Below are 27,776 nucleotides of genomic sequence, written 5' to 3'. Positions count from 1 at the left end.
AGCAGTCTCCAGCACTGGATTTGGTTACCTGTTGAAATCAAGATTCAACACCAGATACATAAAGCATTAATTTATTACAGAAGCACATCTGCGAGTAAATAAGGTTTAATGGCACAATAGGCTACTGTTTTTTCATAATTACAGAAACATAATATAAGACTGCATGTAATGTTAAAATAACCTGGCAATCCTTAGTTTCCATTCTAAATATTGTAATATTACAGTTTACTGGGCTACACACCCATCGTCTTCTAAGGCATTTTGTTAACCAACTAAGATTGCAAATAATAGGGAAAAGAAAAAATGAACTGCAACTCAACATTGTAACAAACTATATTATTTGGTCACAAGTATTAAATCTGATAGCATTCTGAACCATCGTTGAACTGTAACATTACATTGTAACTCTTTTCATGAGAAGTGATTGTATTTTTTTTCTACAAAACTCAGCTGTTTCATTAGGATAATGGGATGGTTGTCTATATCCAGAACTCCAGCAGTTAGCAAAATTGAGTTCTTATGTGGTGTTTATACAATGTTTTGTCTTGGGCAAAGGTAGAGAAAATGATTTACAACCCAAGGTTAAGAGTAAATAAAATGACTTTTTCATTCTATGAAATTCAATACATATGATTATTACTACTAGTGTTTTTAAAAGATTTCTAGGTGATCTGATATTATAAACATGCTTTGTGTTTGAAATCAAATGAATCGTATCTTAAAATTGTAGGAATAAGGGAGGTCAATTTGATATAACTATTTCTCCTTGTTAAGGAGGGAGATGAACCTAAATTCTATGTATTGATTCTGTATTCCAGAGATTGTAGTGGGCTGCCATAGCCATGGATCCTGAAACAGCTTGTTTTATTAAAATCCTTCTGAGGAAGCTGTCAGTAACAGGCTGAGAAAGGGCCGGGCTTTGAATGTAGATATCTCTTTCAAGGAATTTTGTGCCATTATTCCTAGTAAGAAATCCTCAGAAAACGTAAGCCATTGCTGAAAGCCTTTCATCTCATTTTAGTGTTTGAAATGCATTGCTTAAGCTTGTCTGTCCCATTGATGACCTGAAGCAGGAAGTACCATGCCTTTTAGCTTTTGTACAGTCCTATCCTGCCACTACCAACAGATCATGCATTCATAAGGTGCCCTAAAGCTTACATGTACTTTCAATTTTGTATAAAATGAGGTATTTTTTGCTAGTGCATATCCATGTAACAGTGCAAAACCATTTCAGACTAAATTTTCAAGGATTGCCTTTGTAATGAAACACACATTGTACATTTTCCCCATTATTACCATAAAACATTGTTGCAAACTGACAACACTCTACTCTTGCAAGGTCATGGTCAGCATAACCCTGCAATTAACATTAATAAAGAGGAAATGGGCTACAATATGTGAAACCTTTTATAACATATGAACAAAACCAATACCCCAAGCAAAATATTTATAGGTAAAACAGCAAACTACTGTACAGCACCTGAAAAGCTGTATTTCTCAAAACCTTTCGGTCAGTTCTCAATAGTTTTTGTCACTCACAAGATCTTTATCCTTCCTTGATCATACAAGACATAAGCCTTCCTAGTAAACATGCTATATTGGAATGTCCTTTTGAGTTGTTTTCTGATTTAAGTGTTGAAAAGAGACATAAGTCATGCATTGCTATGCATAATTAGTGTTACCTTCATTTAGTTGATAGATACAGTAAATACACTGCTGTACAAAAGGCTTATTTGACACAATTGGGAATTTCAATGTGCTGGAAACATGAACAATTTACTCCAAGCTTCCGCTAGTGTTTTCTGTTCTAACAAATGTATTAACATACCTTCATTTGGGTGGGAAGACACCAAGTTTCTGTTTTAATTCTGATTAATCAGAAACTTCATATACCTGAATTCAAATACGGTAATCTCTAAATGCTACTACTAGGTGTGGTAGTAGTTAACCCAGCCCATTTGCCAACAGAAGTTAATGTTGAGCAACACCTCACAATGAGTCAATTAACAACTTTTAAAAATAAAGCTAAAGGGCCACTCTTTGTCCTATGAAAAGCAGGCCTAACACCATTAAACCAAATGAATACATTTCCAGTAGAAAATCAAACCAATTGGTTCTGTATAGTAGAGAAAAATGGAGTGAAATGAGTAAAACAATGCAAGCTGTCTTTTAAGACATTTGCACAGCAGCAATTACACATTCTGAATCCACAATGTCTTGGCTAAAGTCCATGAAAAAACAATCTTGGCCATACCAAGCCCAACAATGAAATAATAAAGATTTGTATCCGACTTTCTCCCTCCTCCAAGTTCAGAACAGCTATTTCTAAAGTCACAACAGGGTCTTCAAATCGGTGTATCCACTTTGTTTACAATTAATTGATCACTAACACTTGATAACCAGATTGTCAAAATTCTCTTATGGTGGGTGGAAGAAAACCACAAATTCATACTGTTAATGTACAGATGAAAGTTATCTCACTGTAGATCTGTTCTGAAATGTCCCCTATGAAAAACCCAGATGTTTGTTTTCTAGAGCCTACATCCAGGTTCAGTTTTTGAATTCTGCAATACACTGTTGCAAACCACAGCCAGGGGTGGTACAGCACTGAGATACTTTTACTTTTTGGCATTTACTTTAGAAAAGAGAAAGGATTCTGAAGTACACCAATCATTTTGCAGACCACGGTTAACAGTCTTAATTTTTTGTCACAGGGAACCATTAACACAACAATATGGTTTTCAAGTGATAGTGAAGGCTTCCATCCTACCAAGAATAAAACATATCCATTTTCATTATTACTAAAATAGCATCTGGCATTATCCCCACTGTAATCATAGGATTTCTGAAACTGGAAGCCTTGATTTAGGTTTGTAATTTTCAATTGAAAGTACAATAAAACAGTCATTAAACTGTGGCGTTAACATTTCAGTATGATATACAAATGCAGACATGCATTTTATAATGAGCCAACATACAATATGCGCAGAAAACACAGGATTAATGAAAATCAACAATATGTAGGGATATACATATATCTGCAACTCGTTCTCTACAGATTGCTGCTTAAGGACCCACAGAACATCTATGAAAGCTTATAAACATGAAGCAGTATCGAAAGACACGAGTGGATTACGTCCCATTTTTTCAAAGGCCTGAGAGGTTGCTGTTTTTCTGATGCTTCTGTTGAAATCTACAGATTGTCCTTTATGCAGATCCTTTGTTTTTTTTCTTTAAAAAAGTTTCTTTTGTAAGGCTTATATTTTTTTCATGTACAGAGTGAGTTAGGCCTCAAGGGATTTTACTACACCTTTCACAAAGTCTAAATAAATACAGCGCTCAGTAAAAAAAAGTAACAGAGACAAGGTCCCTTCAGCTAAAATGCTGCTGTGAATTCCCTTAGTCTGTCTGAGTGCAGGGTCAACATGTTAAAAACGTTCTCGTGTAAGTAAAGGCATTCAGTTGGAATGTATAGACCGAGAACCTTAGTTATTAGCTCAAGACGCGGCAGTACCGTTAAATTTGTGGGAGACAACTCACTGTCTAGCTCTGTTGTTTCTGTATGCAGAAAAGAAATGTGATTGTGAACACAGTCAAGGGGCACAATGGCAACTTGCGACCCAGACTACATTAAGCAGATGTGTCTTAGGACAAGGCCGGAGCCATTTTCGACGAGTAAACTGAACGCAACCTTGAACCAAAGCTCTCAGGCTCGTCCGTCTGCGGAAAGTCAGCCTAAGATTGCAGCTCCCACCTGTCAGCCAGATGACTAGACTGGGATCTGCCAGCCTTTTGAATTCCCTTAAATCCCATTACTGCTGAAAGCGCAGGTGCCAATCGTGATTAGACAGACTACAGTTGGCATGGTACGTGCACTTGAAAAAAGGTAGCTCTTGGAGTTGGGGCTGAAAGACTGTGCGGCTGTCGTCTACATATTTCAGTAACAGTCATCAGCGATCCTCCTGCAACACTACTCGCTATTGATAAATCCAGTCACTACGGGTTACACTATATACAAAATTAACAAGAACCCTTCAATTTCTGCGATGGTTCTTTGTAATAAAAGATCAGATAAAAAACGTTTTCAATGTTAAATCACTACCATTGTACAAACAAGTCCTACCAACCCATCTGTTTGTCCTACTCACAATTCAGACAATCCCATCAGCCTCTTTATCACCACGATGAAACGGCCTTGTTAAAAAACCAACAGAGCCACTTGCTGATACAACTACACACCACACACGTGCACACACATGGATACAAGCAGTCCCTAAACAGTAAGCAGTTGGAGCAAAGGGTGTGTACTAATAAGGCCAAACCAGGACAGGTACAGATTCAAACACGGGGGTTGATTTTGATGCCCAGACGATCGTGCGAGAACAAGGAGCAGAAGTAGAGAAGTCTGCAAGGGCTTCATCCCTCCAGATCTCAGCGGTGGCCATGCTGGGGCAGGAATGTTCTGTCCTTCTCCGGGAACACAAGGAATTAGAGCTAGTGAGGTGCTGGTGGCCCTCTCGAACAGCCCTAAACTCATTCCATGGACAGCACAGGCCTGAATCCTTAAGACAAACCTGAAAATATGATGAATTCTTAAAAAACAAAAACCGTAAGACACAGCGGCAAGGGAGCCGGTTTGTAGGAGCCACCTGAAGAGTAGGAGTTTTCCAGGGGAAGAGTGCCTGAAGTTCCCCTTTGTGTTGTTTTTCTTGCCTCATCCCTGCCCCGGTCTGCGTCACTGCCCGCAGCCCCTTCTGGCCCCTCGGACACAGCTGGCTTTGCTACAAGGAAAGACTCGGCCTCAGCTGAGGCAAAGTCGTCCGGTTCGGCGACCACGAACCGGGGAACAAAAAAACACAACTTCCTTAATATATGTCCTGTAATATAAAATAGCTTATCAACTGACTAAAACAAAACCCCAAAAAACATAAAAGGTGATGGTTGTCTTCTACGAAACGTCCATTGGTACTACAAGGTGCAGCTGTCCGTATTTTTTCTGTTTTTGTGGTTTTTGCTATAAAAGACATCGCCCCTACACCCTAGAGCCTCCATCACGTCTTCTGTGTGTGGTGCAACGTGGAATTGCGTCTGGCCGGTGGTATCAAAGAGGTCGCCGTTCTCCGTTCTCTTGGGTGCAAGTCGGCATGGGCAGGGTGTTGGGTGGGGGTGTTGGGGACGGAGGGCGCGTGGGGACGTCAGGCACAGGCGGCGTGTGAACGGGTTTGTGTTCTTGCTCTGCGTGCTCGCTCTCCGGGGGCCCGTCCTCGCCCCCTACAACAGGATGCACCTGTCCTTGTCCTTCGGCTCCTTCTTCTGCTTGCGCTCGCTGCTGCCGGACTGCCTCCCGGGGCTGGAGGCTGCCCCTGCTGCAGAAGCGGCGGCCCCCACGGCATCCCCCGGTGGCTGCTGGTGTCCCTGCAGTTCGAAGACAAAAAAAAAGGTTTACTCCCCCCAGCTTAGAGGAGCACCTCTCCCGTCCTGGAGGAAGCTTTTCTTTCCACCTGAGCACTTAACCACCTAATTGAAGTCATTGTTTAATTAGACAAGTTGGAATTAACTCGATTTGGACAATTTGAATGACTTTGTGTTCTTGAGAAGCTGGGGATTCAAAGAGCCCTATGAACCACACTGGACAGCAGAGTTTGAAGACTGGAGTTGGGCTCCCCTTCCCCAGCTAAGCCACACTCGGCTCATACATCACATGACAGGAAGTTTCAACAGGGCTGAAGTCTAACAGCCAGCTACCACGAAACAAAGAGAAGTGATTCTATTGTAAATAAACTTTCAAGGATACAGTGTACAGCGGAGCGTTATCACATGGTGACTGCTGTTCCAGGCCCTGTCCCCCAGACCTCAGCGTGTGCCCATAGGCTCCCCACTGCACTGAGCGGGCCTGTCGATCTGTGCTTCAGACAGTACGGCTCCCAACGTTTACATTACACCCCACGCTCGTGCCCTGTTCTATCACAGCAGGGCCTTCCTTTTCAACTCCTCATTCCACAATCCGGCCTTCCTCCTTAAAGGGCAGCTGCAGCGCTATTTTTACATTTTGGGGTGAACCTGCAATGACGTGCACATTTCAAACCACAGGTACACGTTAACGTGTCGAATCTCTAATTTACATCACGAAAGAGACGAAGTTTCAATCTCTGTGTAACAATATATTGCCATTATTGTCTGTAATTCAGAATGAGGCAACAAAACTTCCAGTGATGCCAAAGCAGTCCCATTACATCGTAAATATGCTTTAGACCAAGCAAATGTACTACTAAATTAAGAGGGGTTATTTTCAAGAAACTAACACTTAGAATTTGACGTTTTTCCTATAATTTTAAGTCCTGCAAAAAAAGAGCAACCTGCCAATCAACTTAAATACTCATAATAATTAATGTTGTTAGGGGGCCATGTTTCTCATTTGCTTACAGAGACTAGTGAGCAGGAAGGGTCGCTCTCATGTCACCATTTGCGCGATCTCTCACTCTCGCCCGTGGCAGGACCGGTGGTTTCTCGTCTGCCCGCGACAACATGGCGACCACACGGTAGTTTCACAAAGTTCCCCGTTTTACCCGTAATTCGAAATGTACACCATTTTTTGCGAACGCTGTCAATGAATTTATTTAATAACTGAGCCGTCAGGACTGCAGTTCCCCTCCAAACTGCCACCCGCCCACCCCTGCCAGCTCACTCACCTCCCTCGGCACACCTCTTTTCCAGCACATGAGACTCCAACACAGCCTCTGCTCGTAAAACCCTGCCTTTCTCCATTTTCATACCCCCTCCCCCCAGCTCTGCACAGGAAGACACCCCATCAGAACATTTCAAATGCGATTTTGTTTTCACCTTCTTGGGGAAACAGGCCCCCAGAACAAAAATACTCCTGCCCCCTCACCTGCCCCTGGGCGGCAGCGGCCTGCTCCTGCTCCTGGTAGAACTGCGAGGCCCGGCGATCCTCCTCCTCCTGGAGTTTCTTCGCCAGCTCCAGGTCGCTGATTCCCTCGGGGATCTGCTCCCAGTTGAGGTCCTGGCTCTGCTGCTCCTGCTGCAGCGACAGGGCCATCAGGTAGTCCTGTCCAAAAGGCAGGCAGACTGTCAGGCCGCTCCGTTTACTGCTCAGTTACCTTTTCTCCAGCGGCGGCCTTTATCAAGACGGTGAGAGGTCGCCGCTAAATTAACAAGGGAAAGACAAAAACAGCTGCAGCAACAGAATTATGCTTTTTCTCGAGGCGGATAGACACATGATCTCACACGGCTGGAATTAAACACGGAAATATAAAAAAAAATACTGTTACTCAGAATGACACACTTTATTTTCATAAATAAACTATATTGTATTCAATCTGCTAAAACACCTCCTTGATGTATCTTTTCAATAGCTGCCATAATGAATCTACTCTCACCTCCGGGTGCTGTTTTCTTATCTAAAATCAGGCCCTTCCTAGTTACCATCTCATGGGAAGAAGAACAAGACAAGCTTGTTGCAATCCAGGACAATACTTTTTCCTCCTATTTATTTTCCACCCGACACACTAGCTAACCTATTATAACTTGCACTGAGAAGGCAGCACCACATCTGCAGTTCCCAAGCCTCTGCGTCACAAACGCGCTCAGAGGCCCTGTACCTGCCTACATGTGTTTTGGAAGAGTCCTGTGACTTTTGGGAGTATTTAACTAATGCAATTGTGGATGTCACTGTGCACGTAGTGATGAATCCCAGGTTATCATCAACCTTCAAGCACACTATGCTGTTTGCTTACCTAACTGCAGCCAAAAATCTTTTTACAGAGCGGAGTCTCCACCATTACATTTTAGCAGTGAGCTGCATTTGTCGGCGCAGTCAGATGTCTTTTCTCGTCTTTGGAGCGAGCATCATGCCCTTTTTCCCTTGCTGTTGTCTCTTGAGCTCCCTACGTTTACGCACAGCTTGTTTTTCCTGGTATGGGTTGCATTTCGCCGTGAAGTGAAAAAGAATTTAACTGCATGCAAGCCAGTCAGGGTGGACTGTGTGTTCCTTCTAACGTAGCTGAAACACAGCACAGCTGTCAAAATGACGGAACAGGCAGTCTGAAAATATTATCCAATATTAAAAGGATAATCTGGGCAGAGACCGCTCCGAGATGATTTACTCCAACCTGCTGATAAGGCAGACTGCTTATAATTCTAAAGGACAAGTGGCGTGTGGCGGAGAGATAATTCTTTGTAATGGGGGGAGCTTTTAGCCTTTATTATTTAAACATTGGCTGAGGCAGCCAGGCCTTCTGGAACAGAACAGGATGGGGAAATGGGTGCCGTTTCTTTTTCTTCTCCCCCATCCAGTTGACCTTGACAAGCGCATTCATCAGGGATTCTCTTTCGGGGTAAACAGGGGCGAGGGGAGTTGGATCTTTCTGACGTACTGTAATGAAGTTCATTACAGTTCCAAGTTGAAGTTCAGTGTGCAGACAGGTCACTCTGAGCTCTAATTAAGGTCACACGACACCTTGATCGCTCAGGGTGACACTGTGGGAGGGTCTGCGTCTCCCATGGAGCCCTAGAAGTCTGTAAGACACCATGAAGAAACTACGGTCTCAGTATCTTCCAGAAGTCGGAGCATCATACCTTCCTTCCTCACCCACCCCATCTTCTCTTCTCGTGGTCAAGGGCACTGTGGCCCAGAAGAGATCGTTATTCCTCACATTTATACAGTGTTTTTTATCCCAGAGGATCCCAACACACTACCTCCATCCACCTGGGTGACGCGCCCAACAGCCCCACTGCACAGCAGATCAGGCTTAGACATGAGAATCTATATCCTGAAATTAAGGGGAACATTAGAGAGGCCAGACTGTTCGGGACCAGAGCAGAATTTAGTCAGGACACCTGGGTTAATTCTCATACTCTTTTGGAAGCTGCCCTGGGATTTGTTTGTGACTTGATCTGGACCTCTCTATATCTGAACAATGACACCTCCTACAGGAGAGTGTTCTTGATCGTCTGGGACAATACTGGGATATTGGTTTGGACATCCAGAGGGAAGAGCACCCTCTAATGGTCCACTAACATCACCTGCAGCTGCAACCTGGTTTTCCTTAGCTGTCTCCCAGCCCAGTACTGACCAGGCCCAGCCTCGCTCAGCTTCTGAGATCTGGCGAGATCAGCCTACAAGCCGGGGACACTGCTGTAAAGAAGATCACAATATGGTAACATGGAGAAACCCCAAAACGAAGTGAGCACTTGGTAAGGTACCCAGACCAAGAACAGCATTATCTTTAAACAAGGCAATTTTTTTTTCCTGGAGAAACAACCCACACAAACCGCGTGCAGGGAGGGCTCCCCCACCTGGTCTATTTGGTCCTGCTGGCCTCTGTACACAGTCTCGGGGTCCGAGGGCGGCCGCAGGTGGAATTCGGAGTCGCAGAAGTTGCCGTCGCCGTCGACATTGTGTAAACTCTCCCACACCACCTTCTCCTCTGTGAGGAAGCCCTGGTCTGTGACCAGCAGGTACAGCTGCCCCTGTGCGCAGCAGACACACGCAAGAAGGTGAGAAGCAGCTAAAAAAAAGACTTTTTTATTTTTCTATTTTCAATGCGAAAAATCTTCATCCCTGCATAGGACATTGAAAATGTTAAGAAAAGTCACAAACGAGAGGAGCCCAGTAGGTGGATAGTTCTCGTCCAGCCTTCTCTTGAGCGGAGCCAGGGCATCTGCTTCACACAGACAAGCTAGCCTCATCAGCCCTGGGTGCCCGCAGGGGACTTCACTGAAGTGACATAACTACGCAAAATACCACAGACGCCACACTGCCAATTCAATCTCCCATCATCTGAAGGGGTGTCAAACAGCATCACAAACCACAAAAGAAACCAAATGCTGAAACTGCATTTTTGCATCCACGCACTGCTGTTCTGAATGTTAAAAATGTTTCAGTTGTCCAAGCACCTTAAATAAACCCGAGTGGACTAAGTACACAAGGTAAGCGAGCAGATAATCAAAAAAACAAGTGCTAAAACAGCTCCCTGGCTGAAAGGGGCTGAATTGCATACACCTCTTAAACCAGCTCATCTCCACGACAGAACAAGCTGAAGAACCAATGCTACACGACTGCTAAGCTACTGGGAAACTGCAGTCACTGCAGGGGCAGATCCTCTCTGACAGCCTTCTGCTCGGTGTTGGTGAGCTCCCTCACACAGCTTGTTTCCCTAGGCACAGGCTGCGTCGTGCAGAGAACTGGGTCACGGGCCTCCCTCTGGACGCCAGCCCCACAAGCCCAGCTCAGCATGCGGGCTCAGGTCAGAGCCTCTCCTCATGTTCCAGCAAGATGGAAATTACATTCAGATTTGGAGCAGCCACATTAGAATCAGCTGTTGTTCTGATCTGTAGCGCTCAATTCACCTCTTAATTATTTTAACTGTCAAAGAGCCATTGACCTCTGTTCACTCTGCGAAGGAATACACAGCAATGCACAAGTGGTTACATACTGTAGCGGAAGAGCCACAGTTCCACAACAGAATCATAACCTAAAATGTGGACGTTCACATCAGCTCAATAATATTTCTTAACTGGAAGAGACCATTATATGTTAGTACCACAATGTACTTTATTTACGGATTATTTTAGTTTGATCTCACCTTTTTTTTTAAAGAAGTTACTAATTATTTTTTGTTAAGAACCACCTGAATTGGTAGCAGCTTGAAAAACATGATTTGTCAACTAACTAACTAAAAGTTGTCTACATTAGATGAACAGCAGAGGTCAGCGAAGAGAACAAAAAGACACCTAGGGACCCCTTTTTTTTTCCTCCTGATTAAATAAGAGAGTGCCGCAGATCCCTTTCCTGCACTAGGGGGGGACTCCAGCCCTTGAATGACATTTTGATGATGGGGTGCTGTGTTACCTTGTGTTTGGTCATGGTGCTGAAGTGGTTGTTCCTGAAGAAGACGCAGAGCTCTCCCTCCTGCACAGTAGAGGTCAGCTCACACAACCCGTGATAGGTCAGCTGAGTGGCCGTGCTGTTCAGGAACTGCTCGGCCACGAAGCCTGAGGGAACACAGAGCAGGGAGTCACACGCAGCCTTGATACAGGGCCCTACAACCATGCTCCTCGCGCCCTGCTGTCGAATGTCAAGCTGCCGTTCCCGTTCACAACTGAACGACTGGATCAAAGGGCTGCTTAATCGGTACTAAACCACGGGCTTTCTGCTCCTTGCTCAGGAGCCACTTAGAGCTACTTCACAAAACCCACAGCTTCGAAACCCTCCAGAAAGAAGGCTGCTGTCCCCTGACGTACAGGAGTACAGAAAAACAGCTTTATCAGGAACGGTAACCTAAGCTGTAAGAAAAACAGAGTGCAGCGAGTCTTAAACAATGCCACATGGAGGCAGACTGGTCCTATGATAGTGGCGTGTTACCTTTTCAACAGAGTGCAGCCCTCCGGGAACAGGGCTGGTTCAATGCAGTTTGTCTGTGGTCTTACGCAGTCATCTAACTGGACCCCAGTTCATTTGAATTTTCTGTACTTTTGTGTCTGGTGGGACATTTCTCAACATTGAGTATGTCCATAACATTTGAGGCAAGTGGACAAATATTCCACATTCACGGTCTTCAGAAAATGGAATATTCCTCTGAGCACAATCTACCCTATCCAGTGGTCCCTGCAGAAGGAAGCACTGGGGGGCAGCTAGTACTTTCACTAGCCTGACATTAGGCAGTCCAGATACTATGCAACGAGCTGTGCTGTTGAACACAGTCCTCAGAACCTTAAGCAAGGGGAAGATCAAGTTCACAGCTCTGGAGAACGTAAAAATGTTATCAGCCAACATGCAGTCTGGCTGTTCTTCCAATTTTACAGGCATCAGAGAGAGGAGGAAAGAGCAAAAAAAAAAGAAGAGGAAGGAGGAGAAAGAAGAGTGAAGTTTAAGCAGGCTTATCAACCGGCCTGTGTTTATTGTCTTAAGAAAGAGGAAACCCACCCACCTTCCCCTGCCAGCTCGCTGTTATCAGACTGTTTACAAGAGATTATCTTCTCCACCAGCTGGTTGTAACTGCAGTTCCCTACTGCTTTCACAATGTCGTCCATCTATGGAAGAAGAGAGCCTGGTCACCATTATCATCACACCCTGTTGTGCACACTGGGTCAGCGCCACTTCCCTGGCTCCTCCACACCAGCAGCGCAGCGATAAACTCCGAGAGATAACTCTGAGGATCTCTTATTTCTTCACATCCCCTGCCTCCACTACCAATTTGGAATGACTGTCAGACAACCCAACGGACAAATCCCTTGTTCCAGCGTGGAAGAGTGACGTTCACTAGCACATGCTTTCCTCCGACATGTGTACCGCCGGTGCCATGCACCATTTTTCACATGGCAAAGCCCAGCTGTGCCCACACCAGGACCTGGAGTGAGGCAGCTCCCAGCGGGCAGTGATGCTCTGAGCAGCTCGGGCTCGCAGGTGAGATGGCGAGCTGGGCGGTGAAGTCACAAGCCCCAGCGGGCACCGCCAGTCGTGTGCTGCCTCTTTGGGAACCCTGACGACCAGCGACACTGCCTAGAACCAGTGTTATTAACTACATGAATTCTACAGCACCTTTAAAAGACAGGGCAAATGCTACAGAGGACAAGCTTCGTTAGGACTGTGCTGGTGAATAATCCAACTGCTTTGTAGCCAAACTACTTCTTAAACCAGAAAGCTTGTGTTGTATAACAAGCTTTCAGGTTTAAAGACCTTGATATGCAAACACTTGGAATAATTTGTGTTTAGGACGAAATGGCTATCCTATGAGGGAACTCAACGTTCCGCAGGTCTGGACCATATCCTTTCACCCTGTCCTTCCAGGGGAGTCTTTGACCACGCGACCCCGGGACAGGGCAGAGGCTGACCTGCGGGTCCAGCAGCCAGCCGTGGTACAGGGGGATGTCCAGCAGGTCGAACACGATGCACTCGGGCGTGTACTCGAACACCCGCACCCCCGTGAACCTCACGTTGACGTCCAGCCCCGTCTGCAGCTTGTGGAGGACAGCCATGGCGTCGCTCATGTTCTGGAGGAGGAGCAAAACAAAAGACCCAACAACACCAAACTGTCAAGGCGAGTCAAACTCTGTAACAGGCTTTAAGACCAGATGACAAACCAGAGACTCAGCTGAACGGCTTAATTCTCACGACACATTTGAAAGATGCTCGCGTGCACACACATCTACAGCAGGATCTCTTCTTTTCCTGCGGAGATGTGATCCGTGCACGTGATCTCAGTCAAACAGGAAGGATTCACCCCATGCCCTTCCCCAGACCTCTGTGGCAGCTCGGGTCGAGGGTGTGTCTGGGGTCACCTGGGCCAGATCTCCTCTCCTGCGTTGTCCTTTGCTCAGAGCCAGTGCTGCAGCCTGCTCTTGCACAGCCACAAAAAAACATCCAGACACAGCCAGAGCGCCCTACCTCCTCCCGGGATCAGCAGATGCTACTTAAAACATCTGGAGGCTGGCATGCAGACAGAGCCGCCAGTTCCATTCAGGCACGTCTTAAATCAGCTGGTGTCACAGAGCAACTGCAGGAGGCAGCCAGCCAGGGAAATACCCTCTACAGTAGGGCTAGTGATGAGATCAGGGCCAGCCGGGCCTTGCGGGCTCAATTCCAACCGGCTTCGGCGGATCAGGTCCAACCGGGTCTCAACAGGAATGTCAGCTCCGGCTATTGAAATCCGTTTCCTCAGAGCTCTGAGAGTCTCTTCACACAACACCGGTAACCAGTCCAGCCTGACCCATGAAGGCTCTATGCAGCTGTGCCCCAGATTTGCAAAGTCTCCTTCCCCTTGTGAACGGAGGCATTTGTGTTATTGTGTTGGATTTTATGCACAGGGTCAATATCGCTCCGGAGCAAACGCAGCTGTTAAAGGGATCCTTCAACAGCCCTTTGTGCAACAGCAGCGTGCATGAAACCAGCAGCCGAATGCCCACAAGTGACAGGTTTAACTCACTCTCTGCAAGTCAGGAGTTTCACTCAGAGGATGTGGACTCCGAGGCCCAAAATGACTAACGCCAGACACTCCTCGGTTTTGACTTCCACTGATCTTTGTAAACACTACACACCACCATGTAAATCCATCTGAACATTTGGGTCTAAGAAGCCTCCAAAATTACATCTGGGATCCTTCCAGGAGAATAAAAAGACTTGCGGCCTTTTAAATCTCATCGCCACAATGACAGTTTACTGCAGCTCCAACCAACGAGAGTGTGTCTGGCTCCATCCCACCCGGCTGCCCCAGTGCCTCGTCCCAGCACCTCACTGCCCAGTCAGCGACTGAATACACACTGGTAAACGTTTCCCAAAGCCAGCGTTTTTCCTCGCATCCAGGACTGGCCGAGGCCTGTGGGATGTGTGGAGCACCAGTCCACACATCGGGCCGAGGGCAGAGTGGCGGAAAGCAAGTCTGCAGTCCGTACGGCCACTGTGCTTGGCCGGGAGATCGGCACGGCAACGGCAGACCTGCGGCCCTGCCGCGATCTGGACCCACTCAACCAGCCTCGCTTCCGCCCTCCGGGTACGAGCACTTAAAATCCTCCGAGATACGGGCAGAGCCTCTCCATGGACTCCTACAGCACCAACAGCGAAACACGAACCAGGGTGCACGCTTGGAAACCGCATGAAAGCGCATTTAACACCAAGAACAGGTGTCACTTCTGTACGCAAAGGGTTGCGGGATTATGGAACAAGCTACCAAGCCTGAAGTCAAAGCGGATATCCTGGTCTCTTCAAGGTGTCCTTGGATTAGGAACTAACTACCAAACTATCACAAGGGCTCGATGGGCGGAACGTCCTTCTCTTGTTTGTAACGGTTCTTATTCCTCTCTCGCTCAATTCATGATAGAAAGGAACACAGCACTCTCAGTCAGCCACTTTCCCCACAGCTCCGTGTCCTTATCTAATTCTTAACCCCTTCTCCCCTCCGGACACAGAACCCTTACAGTAAACAGTACCCATGATCTTGGCTTCGAACCTTTAAAAACAAAGCAAGAAACAAAAGCACCCTGATAGCCAGACACGCATGTGAGGCTGCTGTTTGTGACGATTCCTTTTTCAGGAGCTAAATATTTCATACATACTGTAATAGACTTCTGCGCGGCTGAGATGCCGCAGCCACTCTTCAGACACAAATGGATCTTTAGCAGACCACTTAGCCGAGTTCTTGTTATACATGCCTCCTCCTTTCACACGGAGGTCTGAGGATTGGCAGACTGCTGTCCTCAGAGCTGCAGACACACGACTTGTGTCCCACGTCTCCATCGCTAAGGAAGCTCGAATTTCGCTGCTAGATGAAGCACTAAGCAAACAGAACTTGGCTGCTCTGCCTCACTGTTTCTGGAGCCTCCACCAGGCGCTTCTGCTTTAGAATTACATTAAGATAGCAATCTGCCTAATGGCATACAATCTGCTTTCTAATTAGACTCCTCAAACCAGGCAGCTGGACATAACCGAGGCTCAAATCAAAAGCCATATTTGCTTTCCATTATTTTTACTATTAGTGCTGTGAAATGGGACTAGCTGGATTGGCCTGCAACGTGCAGATTTTCATGAGCCAGCCTGAAAACGGAGAGATGGGAGTCAGTGTTTGATAGATGTAGAACAATTTTCTCCGAAGAAATGTCTTTGTGGTTTCATCTTATTTCAGAACGTATTTATGATGCTGTAGGTTTTTATTTTGCACACTTCACGCAGGAAAGTGAGTGACTTAGTCATTATGTGCAGGAGTGCATGAGTGTATGTTGCAAGAGTATTCTGTGTGCCCCACTTAAACAGCTCAGACTGGATAACCTCTTCTTCCCAGGGCTGTATAAACGTGCAGCAGAAGCTTCTGCCAACGTTGGACCAAAAATTCAAATATTAAAAGCTCAGCATACATCCAGGTAGGTATGCTTTGTCACATGTGCAAGTTGTAGGACACTATAAAAGAGCAGAACAGAGACTTTATTGCAGCTGCATTGCAAATATAGTGAGTAATAATAATGAGATGAAGGCAACAGAAAAAGCCCTATGAGATCCTCCATCCTGCTCCCCTCCCAACCCTCCCGGCCTGCTCCCTCCCCATTCCTGCCCCCCCCAGCCTGCTCCCTCTGTTGCCACTGGACTGAGGGGGAACATCTGCTGATTCCCTTCCAGCAATCCCACACCATGACCTTCTCTGGCACCGCCACGCCCTGCATTACTGTAAAATTACACACTGGATACTCCACCACCTCACACTGCTAGACCACAGCGGTCAGCCTCAGAGACTCGACACGCCCACAGTTCGCCTTCGGAACAAAAAAAGAAACGGGGCAAAAAAACATCACAGAACACAACCATTCTTCTAAGCCCAGCCAGAAATAAAGTAATAAGCAGCAAATGTATTCTTGAAAGCGGCTGTGGTTAAAGAAAACAGGAAATGTGTTTTCGTATATAAGATCAATGAAAATTAATAATCTTGTCAAGTGTCTCATGAGACCAAAATTTAAAATAGGCAAGCCTTTTTCCACATAACTCTCCACTGTGACAAACTGAGTTTGCTCCTGGACAGATCTGGCTCGGTTGTCTTCAGTGCTTTTTTTCCCTCATACTTGCTGTGTTTATTCCCTTAATCTCGACAGATACACATCCCAAAGTGATGCAGATAAGCAGGAAAATCAGTTATATTTCCCTAAGAAACCTCTCCGACATTGCGTGTGTTTGGATAAACAAGTCTCAGGCAGGCAAGATTCTGCAGAGGCTCGTAAGCACGGCGTCCTACATTGGCAATGCTAAATCCAGACTCCCAGAAACAGATGGGGGCTTCAGCCTTCCTATACTGTATATGTGTTCACAGCTGAGTGTTATTCTGAGTGCTCGCTGTCTGCACCTAATGAAGCAAGCAAAGAGCCCCCTCACCAGATAAAGAACCTTGGCAGTCTGTAGACTCTCCGCCCAGCTTGACCGCCCCTCTATTCCCAGCAGGATTAACTGATTCTTCAAGGACGGGAACAGAAACAGGCGGAAATGTTTTCGCGTTCTTCACATCCTCACGGATGCACCATCTTGGGGCACAACTGCACTCAGGGGAGAGTCCCACACATAGCTCAGGCTAGCCGAGGATGCTCTCCTCGGTTTCCCCTGAATAGCAGTGAGGCAAGGCGCGGAGATCTCCGAACAGTGAGGACATCGGCATCAGAAGAGCCCACTGACTCCCTCTGTATACGCATCAGGTATGAGATAAATCCAAAAGCTAGGCCTAAAGAATGTGCCAGACATTCTGGTTAACCATGGGAAAATGTTTGGAATCGCCAGTTTTTGTTACATTATGTCACTTTCAGGAACTGCTTCTTCCAATTCCGGGTCTCCGCGACTCCGGGAGCCTGCCCTAGGAAGCCCTGGGTGCAAAGCAGGATACACCCTGGACAGGACGCAGGGCAGACATATGCACACACGCATGCCAGGGCTAACACACAAACCCTGAGGGGAACATACAAACTCCACGCAGACAGCACCCCAGGTCCTGAACTGAACCCAGGGCCCCAGGGTTGCTCACCACTGCGCCACAATACCAGGGAGTGTCCAGACGATTGTTTCGACTGCTCCTGCTGGAACAAGTCTTTTCCCCAGTCGGTGACCGCTGTGATCTGGAGACACTAGGATCATAGAGCTCAGCCTGCCAGCGGAGTGAGCGAGCTTTACCGATTCGGCCACTCGGCACCCTCAGGACTGTCTGGATTAATCATTCTCATTCTGGTTTTAAAGCTACGTACTTAAATTATTCAAAGACAGGTTTGAGTACAAGAATACAAATAGTCTGCCAGCGAATTTCAGCAGTGCACAGTGTTCTTTGAATTGCGTAGGGAGATGGACCTCATGTTCAGTACACTTTGCAGACTTTTCAATTGGTACCATAAAGCATGATTCAGTGTGTGTAATATCTTTACATACATATAGCACAGCTGCAGCAGAAAAGAATACACACAGATGAAACCGAGAATGGTTCCAGATGAAAGGATGCCATTCAGCCCATCCGACCTGTCTGATAGCTAGCTTATTGACCTAAGGATCTTGTCCGGCCACCTCCTGAAAGCAGCCAAGTTATTGGCTTCACCTGCAGGGCTGGATACCTTGTTCCATACTTCCATAACCTTCTGCGTACAAGACGTGCATCCCGGTCTCCATTTTAAATGCCTGAATATTTTCATTTGAACAAAAAACAAGAAACTCCCCGTTATAAACAATGTGAAGACAAGACGTTGTTAGAGCCTTTACCTGCTCATAGTTGAGCCGCTGAGCTTCAGAAATCTCTTTCGGTTTAGCCTCAAGAATGTAGTCTCCTGTAGAATGAGAAATACACAGTAAGACTGACTGCAGGGAGGAGGCCTGACTGGGTGACGAGTATAAATTCTTTTCTATTGAGCCTCCAGTGGAGAGGGCGCTGTAATTTTCTTTGAAAAATTCATGGGAAGTAACTTATCACTCTCATGTCAGCATCTGTGAATAAATGTTTTGCTTGTTCTTAAGACTCCTGCCAAATCCGTCCCGATGTGAGAAAGTCACGCGTCGCCACTTTTCCTGAAATGCCTTAACTGGTTACTGATGTGAAGATCCTCTTCCTGTTGGGAAGAAAGTGCTAAGATGGAAAAGGGCAAATTCATATCACTTCTCCTGTGGAGGTGACCTGTTCTCACACTCCTTACTGTGCTTTAGAGTGCAGAGTGGGACACAGGGGGGGGCGACCAACCCAGTGGCTCACCTCACTGCACCTGTTACCAGCCTACTTATCTAGTTACCCCAACAGCAGGACTTCTTATTTCATTCAGAACATTTTTAAATTGAATGGAAAGTTTTTTTTTTTACTAAATCAAATAATGCATCTGCCGTAGAGTGTAAAAACCTGTGAATCTTCAGCACAGTTACCTTGGCGTGCTCAAAGAAAGAGGCCTAGAGCTAGAACATGTTAACACGATGAAGAAACTGTATTTAAAAAGGAGAGGCCCTCTTGACAGCTGCCCAGAGATCATGTCCTTGTCAGCTTACACATCCGGGACTATTAAGGCAGTTTTTATCTGAAAGTGGCACTGTTTTTCACTTTGATTCATAGCACGTCAGCTACTGGAACGCTGTAACTGGAGGCTAGTAGATTAAACGTCCAATCTAGTCATAAATTTGATCACACTGATGTGCACAATTTCAGTATGAAAATAATGATTTCAGCTTTAAATCTGCCTGCAGTCCACCTCAGTTAAAAAGGATTGTTTGCAGCCAGGAAGCCAGTTTGCTCCCTGGCTGTGTGCTGGACTGGGCCTCCCTGGCCTGCGTTTCTTGTCCAGCTGAACCTCTCAGGCCAGGAGAAATCCCATTTTCCGCTGTCAAAGATATTTCTACATGGAATGCATCACAAAATATCTGTCCTTAAATTCAGTAGATTGAAAGTACAAACATCTGTATGACCTGAGGCACTTCTTATTGGAGTTTTTTTGGGGGGTAAGGAAACACTGAACTCCTACGAACTCTAGCTGTTCTACCATAATTCCCTTTTACTAAAGGGCTTAGGAGATCAACACGCATACAGTACTGAGATAAATCCATCGCTTGTATGCTTATAGAGATCCACTGTGCGTGCACTTCCCTTCTAACAATGGGGAAAACAATGTGAGGATGCCAGTTTGCAGATGAAGATGTTAATCTATCAACAACAGCCGCATTAGAGCAGAGATGTGTTCAGCCGCAGGCCACACTACTCCAGTGCACCAGGTATTACTGTATATTTATATTCTGGGTAGAAATATTTCGAAGACTTTTATGCCAGAAATATGTTCTCTAAACATTTAACAATAAACCACAGGATTGATTGACTTCAATCACATCTGTTATTTCATGATCACTCATCTACGATGAGCAGATGGACGTGCTCCTTCTCTCACCATGGAAAGTGATGTCAGTACTTCAGTCAGCGATGCTTTTCCTGTGTACTGAGACAGGGAAATACCTGGCTTTCTGGAATTGGCGGAGAAGCTACACCCAGAAACTGAATCAAGAAGCACCCTATGACCTACAAGCGGACTGTCCGAATCAGAGAACACCTGTACCACAGCAGGCGGCACGGCGAACTCCAGACCCAGGATCGACCTCAGAGAGATCCGAGGAATACAGCTAGGTGGCTCCGGAATCTCAAGCAGGCACTGCCCAGGAACCTCATATGGAATTCTGTGCTCCGGACAGCGGGAGCTCTTCACAGTTACAAGCCCGGCCAGCGGGAGGGGAAAATCCTCAGCGAATAAGCACCTGTGCGCCATTGTTCAGCTCATCGTCCGATCTGGAGAGAGCAGGAATCTGCCTGGCATGGAACTCAGCCCTGGATGAGCTCTGAGCAATCCTAGTCTTGGGTGAAACACCCCACCTTGCTGCCAGGTGCCATTTGTGCCCTCTTCTGCTGGTACACAATAAAGTTATATTTGTATTTAATTGAAACAGCTGTGGAGAGCTCTGTGCTGATTTCACAATGTAGGGGCCAGACTGCTACACTGCAACTCAGTTTGAGCTACTATAAATAGGAAATATCATTAGAAATGACTGGCTATTGTACTGCCACGTTTTTTGCTGGGGGAGGGGGGAGAGGTTGGTTTTGTAATTCTGTGGCCTATCATCATTCTAGCCAACTTATATCCATGCTTCTCGTATGCGCACAAATAAAATATGGCACAGGTTACTGAAAGGATGGGTAAAGAGATTATAGAATCACTGGCACCACCTTTTTAAGGCAGAACAAGTTCTAGCCTAAATATTTTCAGTGTTTTGATTATGGATCTTGCTGAGAACATAGTAGGTATTCAGGCATTTTGTATGTTGTTCAGTTACTATACCAGTTTTCACCTCCTGTTGCTAGACTGCCTGTTTTTTTAATCAGTTTCCATCCAATTTGTACAAAAATACTCGCTTTTGCTCTGGTCCATGGCAATTCTTTTTCTGACCCACAATGCATCACATCAGAGAGGTTCTGTCGGTTCACCAGACCTTGTTCAAAACTGTCAACTGTACAGGCTTGTGTGAGAAAGGACTGCCCTCTCCCCAGATAATTTAGCATCCCACTCAATCGGTTTTTGCTGTTTTCATGGTCAGTCGCTCTTTTGATGAAACAGTCACTTCACAGCAGCCGACGATGATACAGTCTTTGTGAAGAGAAACAAAGCCTAATTTAGGAAATTGATTGGCTTCGGTGCAGCCAGAGTCCAACTGCAAAGCAGACTGATTCACTCCAAGTTTTACAAGCTGTCGTATCTTAAATATTAAGCCAACACATGATGCTGTGTATTTAAAGCAGTTTTTATCATTCTAAATCCTAAATATTGCACAGACAGAAGCCTAGAGCAAAAATAACATTAATCCACTGTTTTCTGCTGTGTCAGTATCACTTCCAACAGAGCTCGTAATTGTCCTGCCAGGAGGCTCGCTTGTTTCCCTGGAGCTGGTACAGGACCCAGGCGGGCGAGAGGGGGAGACTGCAGAGGGCTCCAGGCTCAGGTTACAGCACCGACGCCCATCGTAAACTGGGAGACAGCAGTCTCTCGTTTCTCGCTCAGCAGCCACGGCCTGCCAGGGGACTTCCCTGAGATTTGCACTGGTGCAACTGACCTAGAGCAACAGCTCCAAAACAGTTCCAGCCTCCCTCTGCTCCAGAAGATCTGGAAGAGAAAACAATGACCTTCCCGTCGCCCTGACGACACTGGCTGAACGGTTCTCCACATTTGCTTTCCTTGGAGCCTGACATGCTAGCTGTCAAAGCCTCTCACGCAACCATCTGACACCAGGCTGTTCCAAGGTCTTTATCACATACACAGTGGGTTTCCAAATCATATCGGCAAGAACAGGACTCATTCGTACAGGCCTGAGCAAAGCTGTTATGCTGGAACAATTCTCCAGCAGATATCAGGGTCTGCTGCTCTGTCTCTCTTCTGTCACCAAAGCAGCCAGTCCTTGTACAGCTTGTGGCCTTGCATTACTGACCCAAATACAAGAAGCAGACAGGCATGCTCACAGAGGACTCTGAACATCAACCTTTTGTTCTTCTGGGTGTGCAGTGCAGCTCTGTTTAATTTGTGGCTAAAGTTTTTTTTTTTAATCTTATCATCTGTTCGTGTCTCTGTGAAATTAATTTCCTCATTTGCTGAGCCTTCTAGCTGCCCTCTCTGCTTTCTCCACCACAGATTCAAAATCAACGGGGAAGAAAAAGAGCGTCAGCCGACGTCTTCATTTCAGCATATGCCAACGATGAGAGTCACCGTTTTCCTTCCCAGTTTCTCTTCCCAATTACCTGAACATCTAACAAACCACACAATCGAGGAAACGAGAATAATAAGTGTAACGCAAGACGTCCTCTCAGTTAAGAGTGGGCCAAGGACCCTAGACCGGTAAGAGCCAAACAGATAAATAAGATAAGTGGTGGGGATTTCCCAAACCACTAACAGAACACCGTGTGTTTTCAAAGCTTGGGACCAGATCAATTACAAAGCTCCCACAGTCAGGAACGAGAAACTCAATAGAGTTTCTGTAGATCACAAACGCAGAGTCTTATTTTCCCGTAAGCCTTTCTGGCCTGTTTTACCTTCTTCCTGTGGCTGGCGGTGTTTGCCAATGGCTATAGGATAAAACGATTAAATCTATTCCTTCTCGGCCGATGCCACTGTGGAATTTAGGACAGAGGAGCTTTGGTTCTACATGGAAATTGTATTCGTTTAAAAATAACCCCCGGAAGGAAAGGAACAACCCTAACTCCACTAAGAGTTAAAGAGGAGGCTTTTCAACCGATTTCTCCTTATTTTGGGCTAATTAGAAGCAACTAGATAGCAAGGCACATAATTACCACAGTTCGACTTGTAATTAGGTTCAGCTAGTGGACTCTGCCAGCCCAGAACTGCTCTTACACGGGCTGGCTGACCAGACAAGCACATGTGGACAAGCACCTTGTGCCCTGGAAGATCTCTCTGGGCAGAGACCTGGACACTAACACAGGACATGCCATCTCTCTTGGCAGGCCGGAGAACCAGGCGGCCCCTGAGGAGGAACTAAGGAGTGTTGCGTCCCTACTCAACGAGCTGGGTCACAACCTTGCCCAGGACAGGGAAAACGAACGCCGATGGACTGCACAGGATGCAGACATGACATCCGTGACATGAATGTCCGAGGACATCGACACAACAGGCTATAAGACAGAACTCAAAACTGCAGTTCCAGATGGATATTTCAATATTTGCAGGATGCCAAATTGTATCTTTTAAATGTGCAGCAAAAAATAAAACCCAAGGAACTAACTAGAAAAAGGAAAAATGACATAGCCCTAAAAAAGGAAAGCAAGTTAAGCTGCACTCATTGTTAACAAAAGCAAATAGTCCTGCACTCTCCTCTGGTAAAATATAGTCAACAATCACTGCCTCACCTTATTCTTCATTCTGAGATAAAAGTACAATATCCATCTTATCTTATTTAAACTTGTGCAGAATCTTAAATCCATCCATATATTTTCTAACCGGGATTGCCGGCAAGTCGAAGCCTATCCTCGCAAGCAACAGGCGCAAGGCGAGATACACCCTGGATGGGACTCCAGGCCATCACAGCGCAGACACAGACACACACCAGGGCCAGTTTTCCCAGGAGCCAAATAACCTGGGAACTGGAACACCCAGAGGAGACTCATGCGAAACGGGGGGAGAACATAGAAACTCCAAGCAGATAGCACCCCAGGTCTGAAATTTACCCCAGAGCCCCAGATCTGCGAGGAAGCAATGTTAACCACTGCACCACAGCGCAGTCATCTTAAAACCCACTTTCACATTTGAATTTTGACATGCAAATGAAGACAAGTAATATTCATCTGTACTCTGCTTACCTAGATACTCCATTAGCTGTTCAGCTGTAATAATTTCCATCATTGGTGGCATCTTTACCTACAAGAAAACCAAAGGCTATATTTAAGGAAAATATTTAAAGCAATAGTTTATACCAAAACTTGCCAATTTTAAAAATGAGGAATACAATGAACCACAAATAATTCAAATACTTTCTCTTACAATAATATCTATAACTCAAACTACAAATTGACAACAGGAGTGCTTTACAGGGCTGATATTTGCAGTCATTCCTATTTATCAAGACATTAATTGTATAAATTGGCAGCTCCAAGCAATGTGGTCTTTTTCAAAACTGACTTAGTGTATCCGCATAAAATTCAGTGTAAAATAAATTTGCTTCTAGGTCTTTCGGTGCTTTTTATATACAGGCTCAAATGCTCATGAAGCGATTTACACAGGACATGATTGCCAACACATATACAAAGCTGATACCAAGAAAGTGCCTCATTGTCTATGACGGTCCATTTAGTAATACAATTTCAGAATTTTTTTAACTGAACTGTTAAGTTACCTATTTGAACTGGAATCTTTACTAACAAAGACAACTGGGAAACTGGACAAAGCAGGGTCTATAATTAAGCAATGTTTCCCATTGCTTTTCCTGTTAATCTATCAATTTAGAATCTGTCCCAAACATGTTGTGTTCATTTTCACAGCAAATGTGTCACTTTTAATGAATCTTTAGCACTGCACTGAATTCAGTGGCAGACAGAAACCAGACTGTAGTGTGAAACAAATTATCTATAGCCAGCGAACCCTCAAAGACAGTAATTAAATACTACCTTTCGAATGTAAATTAAGGGAAAGACTCAGCTGCAGATGTAGTTGCTGGCTTTGATGCAGAAACACTTATTAGTGAAAAAGAATCCAAGAAACTGAAGTAGAATGATAGGCGTTGCCAAGGGCACAGTGCTAAAAGAGATGGCTTTGCTACAGCACAGCGAAATGTAAGGAATGATCTGTACCAAAAACAGGGAAAAATCATTAAAATAAAACTAAAAGGTATGAACCACAAAGATGAATGTATCCTGGTTTGGTTACAGTGTTTAATACTGCTTGAAAGGTAGTAACATGCATGAATATTCACTGCAGCCAAGATCTGTCTTACAGTTGTTGTTGTTGTTGTTGTTGTAAGAGCAAGATCTTCTCACGACAAGCTGCAAGTGGACAGACTTGTGTTGTCTCTTGAATTTAGTTGCTTTCTGCCTTTAAAAAGAGATTCCAGGGAAACTTCATTGGGCTGCTGGGCTAGACAAAAGCTGATCCCTCATCCACATATCTCTGATTTCACAGTGCCTGCTGCTCCTTATTCCATGATTTCATGAAAGATTTGGAGGATGCAGCATGGACACAGGCAGTACCATAGCCAGGAAAACTGCCAGCATGACCTTTTATCCCCCATCTTTCTTTGTAAAACCGGTCTTCAATAAAGAACGTAAAACATTCCAGCTCCATTTGGCCAAGTGTATACCTTTGTGGCCCCACACAGCAGCTCTTCCTTAATATCAGTGGACAAGTCCAGTACATTTCACTACTTCTTATGTTCTGAAGGCCTTTCATTGAAAAACATTTCCACATTGGACCTTCTGCTAATGAGCGTCATATTTTTTTATTGAGAAAAAGAGGATTTGATCAAACTGGGTGCCCATGCAGTACCCGGAATTGACTGAAATAACTCAACAAAAACCTGAGGCCTCAGCCAGCCAAACAAGAGTCTAAAGACCTGGAAAGGAGCCTCAGTAACAGGGAGGCTACAGAACTGCTTCAGCACTCTCTATTTTGTATTGGAAAACTGAGTACTATTATATCAGATCGGTTTCTTTAGAGCTCCAAATACACACCACTATCTTATCTCAAAGACGGTTAACATCTGACTTTAAACTGCAAAGCAGCTCAGGTTCAATACAGCAGCAAATTGCAAGAGACACTTATAACTTATAACGCTTTTAACGGGTTCTCTGCTCGGCGCAGACATTTAAAGTTCCCTCTAGATTCATTCATACCCCCCCGTAAAATAGGAACAAAAAACACCCTAGAACTGAAAAAATCCTGGATTGGATTATATGTCCTGTTTAAAAAAGACCAAAAAACGTTACAGTGTAATCAGAATAGCATCGCAAAGCACTAATTCATGTCTACCCTACATGATTAGCAGAGTTCCAGAAAACTGCACGGTCACTGCAAAACTGGGAGACCTCCAATCATAAGGGGTTGTCTTCCTCTGTGTAATCGAGTCTTATATTACTCACGGATTAGCTAAGGCGTGTCTACAAAGCAAAGAAAGCTATCTTAAAAAAGAAAAACAGAAAATAGCTCAGCTTTACCCTGTGGAGTAGGAGTAGGCAGAGCCGGTTATAACACTCCCTTAATTAGCATTGTATATTAACACGTTAGCCACAAGCTCTTACGAAGACCCACCTACAATATTTGTCTAGTGAAAGAGTACTAGGTGTATGACTGTACATAAATAAAACGCACACATTGAGAGATGAAAGTCAACAGATTTACAAAATAATAACATACTTCAAACAAGCGTCTGAAAACCTTTGTGCATCATGGTCGACTTAGACCAGCTCACTTTTTTTTCAGGACTTATCAGAAAGGAAATGACACTTCCTGAACGGGGTCAGCTCCCGAGTTCCCCTCCCTCCCTCCCAGTTTGGTAACCCATGCTACAGAAACAAAAAAACTGTTGATGGTATTTTTCCGAGAGTGTGGAAAAAAAACTTTAAAAACATCAGGATCTTATGCTCCTTCTCCCCACAACGAAAGCAAAAAATCTAGTGAAACAACTCCGCTATTATTACTATTGTTGTTGTGCTTTATTATTCATGATGTCTATTTACCTTCCACGCCAGTAAAAGGACATTCATTATCGCAAGCAAGGGGCACGGCCCGTTTTCGTTCTGAGTGATAATCGGGGTGTTTTCGTCCTTCCACTTGGTCCACTTGATGTGGTATATGGACTGGCCGGCGGTGCGATCCTTACTGAACGCGGCTAGCTTAGCATCTCCTGCCCCGTACTCGTCGCTCTGTAGCGCAATAGCCAGCACCCTGTCCTCGGCCCCCTCGCTGTTGAGGTCTGAGCTGGGACAGGAGTTGAGATTGGAGAAGGACTCTAGGGAATCTATGCTCTGCGTTTCACCTGGGGGGCTGGGCTCACTCCCACTCGGCTCCTCGGCCAAATTTTCACTGGATACCAACCGTGCTTTGATCAAACTCGCTTTGTCCGGACAAAGCTTTGTCGGGGGCGACATCTTCGACCGCTCCGGCGACGCTCCGTGCCCGGCAGCCTTTTGATCGCCTGTCATTTCCGAAGCCGGCTTTACGTGCTCGGAAGGAGGGCCACCCGTCTTATTTACCAACTTTGTAGTGCCACCATCACCGTCACGGTCGGGATCCGCCGGCAGAGCCTGTCCCAGCCCATTGCTCAGCTGCTCGCCAGAATCCGCGTTATCCAACCCAGTGTTAGACTGGACCGCAGTGTTTCGAACCGGGACAGATTCGCAATTTTCAAAACCACCTTCTGATTTCCGATTACCCGAGGAAGCTTTGGGTGTGCTTGTCGTAGCAGTGGTGCTGCTGTCACTACTAGCCAAAGTACTAGGGGCAGAAGCTACACCAGTATCCTTGCAGCCCTCGGCTGCGCTTTTAAGACCATCGACCGCTTTGCTGTCGGTCATTTCTCCCGTTTTGCTTGAGCAAGGAATGCCACCTCCGATTTCCCGATGCAGGTCTGCATTTGTTTCCATTCCGACTCCCGTTAACGAATCAGTCTTTATCAGAGTTGCAGCTCCAGGTCCGGATCCACAGACGCCATGACATCTCTACCTACCCGACGTCACGGCTTTAGAGACGCCTCTTCAGGTCGAGGAAGGGCAATAGTAAATAATAGAGAAGACAAGCACATTTAGGAG

General features: G+C 45.5%; 1 protein-coding gene and 1 long non-coding RNA gene across 2 annotated transcripts; one reads left to right on the top strand and one right to left on the bottom strand.

Annotated features, from left to right (window-relative positions):
- Window positions 1–55: 55 nt before the first annotated feature.
- On the bottom strand, window positions 56–27,724 carry mindy2 (MINDY lysine 48 deubiquitinase 2). The gene is made up of 9 exons (XM_088640983.1): window positions 26,706–27,724; window positions 23,838–23,895; window positions 18,224–18,288; window positions 12,853–13,011; window positions 11,949–12,051; window positions 10,871–11,013; window positions 9,316–9,489; window positions 6,890–7,066; window positions 56–5,415 (listed from the first exon to the last, which is right to left on the bottom strand). The coding sequence occupies exons 1-9, from the start codon at window positions 27,609–27,611 to the stop codon at window positions 5,272–5,274; spliced, it is 1,929 nt and encodes a 642-aa protein (XP_088497109.1). The 5' UTR covers window positions 27,612–27,724; the 3' UTR covers window positions 56–5,271.
- On the top strand, window positions 16,970–23,953 carry LOC148659045 (uncharacterized). Its single transcript, XR_015940304.1, has 3 exons — window positions 16,970–17,181; window positions 22,159–22,362; window positions 22,986–23,953. It is a non-coding gene; the product is annotated as an uncharacterized LOC148659045 (long non-coding RNA).
- Window positions 27,725–27,776: the final 52 nt, after the last annotated feature.

The sequence above is a fragment of the Lepisosteus platostomus genome, chromosome 7 (genome assembly GCF_059453375.1).
Source record: "Lepisosteus platostomus isolate fLepPlt1 chromosome 7, fLepPlt1.hap1, whole genome shotgun sequence".
NCBI lineage: Eukaryota > Metazoa > Chordata > Actinopteri > Semionotiformes > Lepisosteidae > Lepisosteus > Lepisosteus platostomus.
This window is presented reverse-complemented; position numbering and strand designations above follow the sequence as displayed.

Coding starts and splice junctions, on each gene's coding strand:
- mindy2 (XM_088640983.1), bottom strand. CDS start 27,611: ATGGAAACAAATGCAGACCTGCATCGGGAAATCGGAGGTGGCATTCCT. Junction 7,067..9,315: donor AGCAGGACCAAATAGACCAG/GTGGGGGAGCCC, acceptor CCTTTTGGACAG/GACTACCTGATGGCCCTGTC. Junction 5,416..6,889: donor CCGCTGCCGCCCAGGGGCAG/GTGAGGGGGCAG, acceptor TTCGAACTGCAG/GGACACCAGCAGCCACCGGG.